We start from the raw sequence: 10,415 nt of genomic DNA, 5'->3' as shown, positions 1-10,415 counted from the left end.
AAATACCCCCACTTTTGACGCTCTAAGGGCAGTCCCTGGTTTGGGGTGAACAGGGCCCTCTAGAAACAAATTCAATCTCCAGCTTCTGTAAAGGTAAGAACTACGTTAAACTGGACCCAGACCTTGCCCATTCCTTGTAGGAAGTAGCAGAGATCCTCAAGGCTACAGAAAGTCACTTTGGCAGCAGGGGCTGGGAGACTGGACAAATCACACACTTTGGCTGTCCTCACAGTGGAAAGTTCTGGGGTATCAGTGTTCCAGAGTAGAAAGAGGTACTGTCACCAAGGTTGGACTCAGGTGGGCAGGAAGGGCCACTGAGCGGAGGATGGGGCCAGGAAGGTGTCAAAATGAAGATCACCTCCCAGCAGGAGCCCCTGGTAGCTAGGGACGCCCAACCTGGTGGGCTCCCTGCTAGTGCCTCAATCAACCAGGGGGACTATTCTCCACCCATCTGTCTTCAGCCTGCCACTCCCAAGCGGCATCTAGGAAATCCAAGTAGCAACAGCGGTTACCCAGCCCTACCTTCCCTGCTGCCCCTCCAGCCAAACCCCAAAGCGTTCTTTCCTGTGGCTCCTCCATTAGCAGGACCCCAGAGATAACATGGCTTCGGGAAGCCAGCCCTGTGTCTTCAAGGTTTTTCAAGTGGGAGGAGCCGATGTCCTCACATGGAGAGCCGCCAGCCAGTGCAGGCTATGCTACAGGAATATTGCTCAATTTCCTTTTTGAGCAGGATATGGGATGTGGAAAGACCTTGCTTAAAACATTACCAGCCAAACAGGGCCCGTGGAAGGCAGGGCAGGGCAAGAGAGCCTAAGCTTCTAACTCTGAATTAACTCCTGGTAAAAAGTCCTCAGCAGGAATGCATGATTCTCTGTCTGGCCCGGAGCAGCCCATAATTTCCAGAATTCTATTCTGGATCGAGAATGCAGTGGGTCAGCTGTAACAGTGGCAGGGTCGAGCAAATTCTGGGGAAGCTGAGAAGGCACTTCTGGGGTCCCTAAAGCCGCGGGTGGGGCTAGGGGGCGATCTGGGAAAAGCCGCTTTAATACTTTCACAGGCAGAAGATCTGCAGGTCAGAAGGGAGGGGTCTGGGAGATGCAAAACCACCACCCTGGTTCACAGGCAGAAGGTTCACAGGCAGACTGGGCGATCCTGAGAAAGGACCTGCCTTCCACATCTCCACGGATGAATTCTGAGATCCCTCCCACCAACTCCCCACTCCCACCCCAACTGCACGAGGGAGAAGAACCATCTCTGGCCAGCACACGAACTAAAATCAATGCCCAACTCAGAAACGGATGCGGATAAGTGGTTCTAACCCAGAAGGCATGGCGGTTGCCCCTTCACCAGGCGGAGTGGGACGCGCCGTGTGCGTGCTCACTATCACCATGACAATGCCAGGAAGCAGCAAGCTCGTGCACGCCCCTTCCCCAGACCCTGCCCGCAAGTGCAGGGTCTGGAGCCTGCGACAGGGGCTGCTTGGGCAGGCTGGTGGCCTTGGCCAGAGAACGCGCCATGCGGGAGTGGGGGCGGCCAATGGGAAGTTGGGGGCGCCCTGAGCTTGGAAACAGCCCTTATGGCTCATGCCTCAGTTACAGTCTCTGCCGAGGCAGGAGGGGGTGGGGTGGGGGAGTCTTCTAGCAGGGACAGCTGCTGGGCTGTGGCGCTGGAGTGTCCCCCAAAGCCGGGCCTTTCCCATTGCTGCCAGGACTAGAGCTGGGTTCCAGGGACTCATTCATCTTCTCGCAGATGACGTCCACCAGGCGCTCGAAGACCTGCTTCACGTTGATGTTCTCCTTGGCGCTGGCCTCGAAGAACTCAAAACCTGGAGGAATAGAAGATGGGAAGATGTGGGAATTCCCTGGCGGTCCAGTGGCTAAGACTCCGTGCTTCCACTGCAGGAGGCACGGGTTTGATCCCTGGTCGGGAAACTAATATCTTACATGTTGTGGCAGGGGGTGGGGAGGGTGTTTAAACATAATAAATGGCATTAAAAAAAAAAAAAAGATAGGATGATCTGTGAAACCCTGGGGGGTCAGCGCCTGGGCTATGGCATCACACGAACCTGGGTTCCAAGCCCAGTTCTGACCTTCGTTCAGCTGAGACTCTTAAGTCTTTCGGAGCCTCAGTTTGCTCTTCTGTAAAATGGGAACAATGATGCTGCTGATGTTGATAAAAATGTGTGACAGCAGCGCTTGCCCGGACTACCTTGCGTATCTCTTTGTCACAAGGCAGCGGTGGCAAGAGTCTTACCCCAGTTAAGCGGTACTCATCCTCTATCCAATTTCTGCTGCACAGGAAGGCACAGCCAGGGTGCCCACAAAGCCCAATATTTATGTGGACCTTTTAAGCGCAGCCAAGTATTTCACATGTTCTGGAACATATGCTCCAGGTCAAATAAAACAGGACTGGCTTCAGCCCAGGGCTACCCAATCTGTAACCTCTGTCAGCCAGATAATGGCAGGTTTCGCAGAGTTTTAGAGAGCATACAATGTACGCAGTTCCTGGCCTACAGAGTGCACTAAAAACAGTAATAATAATAATAGGCAGTGCTTACGCAATGCTTACTATGTGACAGGTACTTTTCTAAGAACTTTATGTAAATTAACTCATTTAAGGATGCTCTGGGCATGCGCAGTCACTCAGTCTGAGGCAGATAGTTTTTGTGGGGGGAGCTGGACCATGCAGCTTGTGGGATCCTAGTTCCCCAGTCAGGGATTGGATCCATGCCCCCTACAGTGGAAGGGTGGAGCCTTAACCACCTGACTGCTAGGGAATGCCCTATGCTATTATAGCCCATTTTATAGATGGGAAAACTGAGGCACACAGCAGGAAAGTCACTCATGTAAATTCACACAGGTTAACACACTCAGGCTGCCTGGTTGAAATAATAACAGATTAAACATTTCTCGTGTACCACCTTGGGCCTCAGGAGGGAGGGCAGGCTGGCTGATTCCTTTTGGGGAAGGGGAGGGTGAAGCAGATTTGAATAGACTTTTAGCATCACAGGGATCATCACAACTTTTTCTCTTAAAAAAAAAATGTTTAGGAACTTCCCTGGTGGTCCAGTGGTTAAGAATCTGCTTTCCAATGCAGGGGATATAGGTTCAATCCCTGGTTGGGGAACTAAGATCCCACGTGCCTTGGGGCAACGAAGCCTGAGTGCTGGAACTACTGTGCCCATGCTCTGCAACAAGAGAAAACCCAGCGCTGCAACAAGACCCAACAAAGCAAAAAGAAAAAAAAAGCTTATCCATTTAGCAAAAGGTGAGAGGTGGTACAAATGCTTTGGGGCCCTGCCCAGAGTTCCTGGGCTACAAGAAGTGGCCCAGCAACCTGCAAATAGGGTGCACATGACTGTCCTTCCTGCACCCTGTGCCCCGGTTCAGGCTCCACCTGCTGGGAGCTATGGTCCCCAGTGTATCCCCATCTGCCGTTCCCAAGGTAGGCCAGAAATTCAGACAAATGTCCAGGCTATTCACACAGCACAGGGTGAACAGTTGGCCTCTATTCTAACCCTTGGAGAAGGCAATGGCACCCCACTCCAGTACTCTTGCCTGGAAAATCCCACGGACGGAGGAGCCTGGTAGGCTGCGGTCCATGGGGTTGCGAAGAGTCGGACACGACTGAGCGTCTTCACTTTCACTTTTCACTTTCATGCACTGGAGAAGGAAATGGCAACCCACTCCAGTGTTCTTGCCTGGAGAATCCCAGGGACGGGGGAGCCTGGTGGGCTGCCGTCTATGGAGTCGCACAGAGTCGGACACGACTGAAGTGACTTAGCAGTAGCAGCATTCTAACCCTTGTCATTATCATGCAGCACTAGATAAATATCATTATAATTAGTAAATGTATAATTATCCATCTATGTCTCCACTATTAGAATACCCGCACCAAGATGGCAGGATGTCTATCTGCCTTGTCCACAACTGCAGCCCAGGGCCTGGCACAGAGCAAGCGCTCAAAAACTACTGACTGAATGACTGATCAGATGGATGGATGGATGGGTGGGTAGAGGGATATGTGGATGAATGATGTGATTTTAGATGGATAGATGTACAGGTGGATGGATGGATGGGTAGATGGGAGGATGTATAGATAAGTGTATAGATGGATGGATAGGTAGATGGATGGACGGAGAGATGGATATATAGATGAATGAATGGATGAATGTATAGATAGATGTATAGATGGATGGATGAGTGGATGGATGAATAGATGGATGAATGGGTGGATGACAGAGGCAGGAAACGACCTCTATCCTGAGCCTGGTGATCATCAATGTCACCCCACCGTCTTCCCAGGCAAATTTGGCATTTCATTAATCATGTCTAGCTCTGCCTCAAACAATCTTGAGTTTTTCTTCTTTTTTTAAGACTTAATTTTTGGCTGCCCCACACAACAGGATCTTAGTTCCCCAACCAGGAAACTGAACCCACATCTCCTGCAGTTGAAGTGCGGAGCCTTAACTACTGGACCACCAGTGAAGTCCCAGTTTGTTTTTTTTTAAACGCCTTATTTCTTCTAATTATGAATATTCACTAGAGAAACTACTGAAAAGTATCAAGTCAGCGAAAAATGTTGTGTGTAATCTCATCACCCAGAAACAACTACTATTGCTGTTTTGACATCTAGCTTTCCACTTAAAAAAAAATACGTAATTGTTGGGGTTTGGTGTGTAGTGGGCAGGAATATGTGTGCACACGTGTGTGGATTTTTTTCTTACAAAATTGGGGTCCAAATCCATCTCCTAACTTGTTGTCTGATATTTTAAACTTAATGGAAGAGCGGGAATCGCCCCCTGACCCCCAGGAACTAGATGTTTTCCACAAGAAGGTGTGGGCAGGGGACTTCCCCGGTGGTCCGGTGGTTAAGACTCTGCGCGGCCACGGCAGGGGGCAAGGGTTCAATCCCTGGTCAGGGAACTAAGATCCCCCATCCCGCGTGTTGCAGCCAACAACAACAACAAAGGTGTGGGCAGCATTCTCAAGTATTCCAGCCTACGGCAGGGCCCCAACAGCTGACCCCCAGCACATCTGTAAATGGGACCCAGGCTCAGGTTCCTAAAGCACAGTTGACAAAGGAGCAGAGTCAAACCCCAAACGGGGGACCTTCCACAGAACAAAGACCCAGTTTCTCCAAAGGATGATGGCAAGAAAAAAAAAGGAAAAGAAAGAGGGGATGGTTATGGTCCAGGGGTCTGTGAAGTTTCTCTGCAAAGGGTCAGACAGTAAATCTCTTAGGTTTTAGGCACAAACATCAGCAACACTTCACAATCATGCTAGCTAACGCTTAGATGCAAACCACACATACGCAGGATTCTGTTAGCACTGCTTCATGCGTCATAACTCATTTAACCCTCCTGACAACCTAACCAGGTGGGGCTGTTATTATATTATCTGCCTTTCACACACGAGGAAGTGCTGGCCCAGAGAGCTAAAGTCACCGGTGCGAGATCACAAAGCCATCAAGAAATAACTGCAGTTAATGTTCAATCAGGGCCAGGATTTGCTTATTTAATCTAACAGTCCTATGAGGTAGATGAGGTTTTCACCTGTTTCCTAGATGGAGCAATGGAAGCACAGAGAGGGTAGGTGAGATGCCAAAGGTCACGTAGTTAGTGGGTTGCAGGAGGGGATTCTAGCTCCAGAGTCTCCGTCCTTAACCCGCCCTCCCTGCATAGTGCTTACATTCCCTCTTGGACAGAAAGTCCTGGGGAGGGCCTAGAATACTCCAGGACAAGATTTTCTTTTAGCTTAAACTTTGAATCGAGAATCCATTCACCTGATTCACAAAGGTAGGCTGAAAAGTTCCCCTCCAACCCTGGTAGCATCCCAGGTCACCAGGATTACTAGATCCTTCTGTATCTTTCCAGAGTTCCTTTAAGCAAACATCAATATACATCAATATATACCCTTTTTAAACGCTAATGCAGGGGTTGGCAAACTGAGCTGCAGGCCAATCTGGCTTGTTGCCTATTTTCTTTATAAGTATTTATTCAAGAACTAAATTTAAGTATATTGGGCCTTCTTGGTGGCTCAGTGGTAAAGAATCTGCCTGCTAAGGCAGGAGACACAAGTTCGATCCCTGGGAAGATCCCCTGTAGAAAGAAATGGCAACCCACTCCAGTATTCTTGCCTGCAAAATTCCATGGACAGAGGAGCCTGGAGGGCTATAGTATGTGGGGTCACAGAGTCAGACATGACTGATCGACTGAGCATGCGTGAACATAGCTGATTTATCATATTATGTGTTAGTCTCAGGTGCTGTTGCCTATTTGTGTAATTAAAGTTTTATTGGCAGACAGTCACACTCATTCACTGATGTATTATCCAAGGCTGCTTTCAGGCACAGCTGAGCAGTTAGACCCTAGGACTGAAAATATTCCCTATTTGGCCCTTTAAGAAAATGTTGGCAAGGGACTTCCCTGGCAGTCCAGTGGTTAGGGCCCCTCGCTTCCACTGCAGGGAGCATGGGTGCAGTCCCTGGTTGGGGAACTAAGATCCCACAAGCTTCACTGTGCAGCCAAAAAAAGAAAATGTTTGCTGATCCCTGGACTAAAAGCAGCAGCCATACCCACTATTCTGTAGTTTGCTTTTTCCACTTACCCATATATCCACAGACTGCAGAACATAAAGGATGGCCTGATCCTTTTTCACAGCTGCATAGTATTCCCTCACGTGACTATACTTTATGTGTAGCTGCTTCCCCCACTGTGAGAGACTTGGGAGGCTGCCAAGCTTTCCCTCCTAATAACTGTGCTGTAATTTGATACACCCGTCACTTCCCACACGGGTGCAGGTGTTTGTAGGATAAATTCCCAGAAATGGTTTTGCTGAGTTTGGGTTCCCAGGGCAGTTGGGCAGTAAAGGTTATCTGTGGGTAAATCCTCTGGAATTAAATGTAGCAGGTGGTATACATGCAGGTATTTTTCTGGGCAGATCTTCAAAGGGCAAAGTATTGGTGACTGGTTGGACCTGGGACTCAAGCATAGGGATGGAGGTTTGGTTCTGGGAGGTCCAGGGCCTGTAGCCCAGGTTGGGCACTGACCAAGGTCGTCGGCGAGCCTCCGGCCTTCCTCGGTGGGCACAACACGCTCATCCTCCAGGTCACACTTGTTCCCCACGAGGATGACCTGAGCGTTGTCCCAGGAGTAGGTCTTGATCTGCGTGGCCCTGTGGAGTTGGAGGGCTGTGTTAGGCCAGAGATTAGGGTCAGGGAGAGAGGGTGAAGGTCAGGGGGTCAGTGGTCAGCAAGCACTCACCAGTCCTGCACGGCAGCAAAGGACTCCTGGTTGGCAACGTCATACATGAGCAGGAAGCCCATGGCTCCGCGGTAGTAGGCTGTGGTGATGGTACGGTAGCGCTCCTGGCCCGCCGTGTCCTGGGCACACAGTGGGGTCAGGCATCTAGAAGCCACCCTGTTCCCCACCCTACCTCTCCAGGTGGGCACCCCAGCCTCACAGCCCAAGTCTGATGACCAGGACATGGACCTGCCCTCACAGCCCCCGATTTAATGGGGAGAAATATGGGCCTGCTCTAGTCTGATGGAGGGGACATGCACCCTGTCCTTGAGGGGTTTCCAGTCTGAGGGGTCGGTGGCCTCTCAAAGACTTATTAAGCCCCCTATGACCTCATCTCCAAGAACCAACTTCATGACCACAAACAAGAACCACCTTGACCAGAGGGTACCACCTTGGTGCAGACAGTCTGATGCTCATTACCATGACAATCATTACCAGCAGGTGCTTTGGGAGCGCGAGCTTGACTCTGAAGAAGCTCAGTGGGAGCCTCCGGGCCTGTCCCAACAGGGTACCCAAACCTCTTCCCCATTCGTCACCAGATCTTCTAATCCAGCTTGGGTTAGTACTGTCTCCCCCTCAGACCCTAGAGAGCAGGGTAAATTCCCCTCATCCTGATGAATTCACTTCATGGATAATACCCCTACTGCTCTTCACATCTACCCCAAGCCCTCTCCCCGACTCTGGATCACTGTTGCTGACCTGGGACCCCTCCCCACAGCCCTACACCCTCGCCTGAGCTTCCCCAGAGGAACCCCAGCCCCTGCCTGGGCCGGCAGACCCATAGACTGCCGCCTGGCCCACCCAGATCTGCAGCTTGATCCTCTTGTCATGGCGGTAGACTGTCTTGACCTTGAAGTCAATGCCCACGGTGCTGACAAAGGCGGGCGTGAAGGAGTCGTCGGCGTATCGGAACAGGAAGGACGTCTTGCCCACGCTGCTGTTGCCAATGAGCAGCAGCTTGAACATGTAGTCAAAGTTCTGGTCCGCTGCATCCCGCTGGCCTGTTGGGGGGTCTCCAGCTGATGCCATCTTGGCAGGGAGCCTCCTGGGATGGGGAGAGCTGGAGCCCTGCAGGGAAAATGACACCGGGAATGATCCCAGTGTCTACACTGGTTGTTGTTGTTTTAGTTGCTAAGTCATGTCCAACTCTGCGACTCCATGGACAGTAGCCTGCCAGACTCCTTTGTCCATGGGATTTTCCAGGCAAGAATACCAGAGTGGGTTGCTATTTCTTCCTCCAAGCAATCTTCCCAACCCCGGGTCTCTTGCATCAGCAGGCAGTTTCTTTACCACAGAGCCACCTGGGAAGCCCATGCACTGGACCTGGGCTCAAATCCTGGCTCTGCCACTTGGACGTCAAGTGATCTTGGATGCGTCACTTGCCCTTGTGGGGCCTCAGCGTCCTCGCCTAGAAAATGGGGATGTTTGCCAAATGCAAGGGTCCAGGTTGGGGGTGCCTCATCGGGCTGCTGAGGAACCAGAACCTTCGGAAGGTGCAGGTGTGGACTTTGCCCCGGGGCGAGAAGCTGGCGTGGCCCAAGTGTGAGCTGGGGGTAGCTGGAGCTGTCAGCTGGATAAAGCCCCCCCCACCCCACCACCACCCAGGGCCTGGGTGTTGACTTTGCCAGGTGTTCGCCACCCCCCTGCCCCTACCCAGGCCAACTTTAAGTCCTTCCCTGAAGCCCATGGGGAGGGGGCTTTAAGTGGATACACCCCAGGGTTCAATGCCCAGTTCTACCCCCAAATGGGGCCTGCCACCTTCTGTTTGTCAAAGGGGCTGGGCCCATCTGCCTCCCAGGAAAGCTGACTCACCCCAGCCCAGCGTCAGCCCACAGAGGCCAGAAAGATGGTCTTCCAATCCAAGGAAACCACCCACCCCAGCCACCACCCTGACCACCTGGATGGGCCTTTCCTGTCAATCTGTCCCCACAGATAAGGCTGCTTCATCTGGGACCATGCACACCCTCAGTCACTGCAGAGGCCTATTCTCCTAGCTGTTGTGGCTGCTCCCTGAGCCTCACAGGGAGGCCCCAGAAGGCCTGGGTGAATGTGGGGCAACCAGCAGAGGCACCCCTGGCAAAGCCATTTCTCAACTACCCCCTGAGGCTTTTATCCAGGTTAAAAAGGAGGACCCAGCCGGCCCTCCTTTCCTGCCCAGCCCTCTGCCCCACCCCGTGTTCCGGGAGAACGAGTTTGAGGAGGGGAAGGGAAGAGGCAGGAAGCCTTTCCCCATGCTAGGCAGGGCAGCTGGGATGGGGCCCCAACTCCGCCCCACCCTCAGCCCACCTGTCAGCCGGTCCCACCTCTTATCTTGACCATCTGGCGACTCTCCATCAGGCCAGGCACGAGTTAAGGGACCCCGGAGGGCTCGGTCCTGTCCCCCTCGTCACCTGATGTGGGGCGCCCCAGCCAGTGCTGGGGAGCTCCGAGCTTCCTCCATCACCATATGGTCACATCTCTTGTCTCCAGCTGGGCTTTCTGCCCCGCCCGCGCCCCATTAACGCTCCCGATGAGCCCAGCTGGGTAGGGGCGAGGGAAGTGGCGTCCCCCGCCGCCTGCCTTTGTTCCCCAGGACCCCGGCCCTCCCCCGCTAAGCCCCAGTCCCCCCCGGAGACCTGCTGGGAAGCGGAGGCGCGGGCTGGAGTGCTCTCCCTCCGAGGGAGTCACTTCGCGTAGTGGGGGACGCTGGCTGCGAGGGTTCTGCCTCCGAACTCTCTGCGACCTGGCCCTGGTTGCGACCCAGACCCCGCAGCCGCAGACGCTGCCGCCGCTGCCAGCAGCCACCCGGATCCCGCTCCGGCCCCGCCCCTAAGCGGGAAGAGGGGCCGCTCCTGGGGAAGGGCGGGGAGGAACCGGGGCGGGGCTTGTGGGGCTGGGCGGAGGCGGAGTGGGACGGGGGAGGGGCTGGAAGTATTTCCAAGCGCGCAGCTAGCTGTCTGTTCCGTGCCAATAAACATTTCATTTTAACCAACCAGACGTGGAGTTCCTACATGTGCACAGCAGCTAAGAGCACGGACTCTGGAGCCAGGTTCCAATCTCAGCTCCACCACTTCCAGTCCTTGTCGCTTTGGACATGTTAACCTCCCCGGGCCTCATTTTCCCTATCCATCAT

At 52.9% G+C, this 10,415-nt stretch overlaps 1 protein-coding gene across 3 annotated transcripts in view; it reads right to left on the bottom strand.

The window, feature by feature from the left end:
* The window catches only part of RAB3D (RAB3D, member RAS oncogene family), an 11,825-nt gene extending 1,723 nt beyond the window's left edge, over positions 1-10,102 (bottom strand). The window contains exons 1-5 of one of the 3 annotated variants that reach the window (XR_824199.1): positions 9,919-10,102; positions 8,105-8,371; positions 7,265-7,383; positions 7,051-7,175; positions 397-1,825 (exon numbers count right to left, since the gene is read on the bottom strand). Coding sequence is in view for 2 of the 3 variants with exons in the window: in XM_010828326.1 (XP_010826628.1) it covers positions 6,692-7,175; positions 7,265-7,383; positions 8,105-8,332 (831 nt within the window). In the remaining variant the exon portion in view is untranslated. Of the gene's footprint in view, positions 1-6; positions 1,826-4,171; positions 7,176-7,264; positions 7,384-8,104; positions 8,372-9,918 lie in introns of those variants that run through there. The other 2 variants (XM_010828327.1, XM_010828326.1) reach the window with 2 other exon arrangements.
* Between the last annotated feature and the right edge of the window lie 313 nt (positions 10,103-10,415).

Source organism: Bison bison, unplaced genomic scaffold (genome assembly GCF_000754665.1).
Source record: "Bison bison bison isolate TAMUID 2011002044 unplaced genomic scaffold, Bison_UMD1.0 scf7180017864492, whole genome shotgun sequence".
Classification (NCBI taxonomy): Eukaryota; Metazoa; Chordata; class Mammalia; order Artiodactyla; family Bovidae; genus Bison; species Bison bison.
The sequence above is the reverse complement of the archived record's forward strand: the minus strand, read 5'-3'. Positions and strand labels throughout refer to the sequence as shown.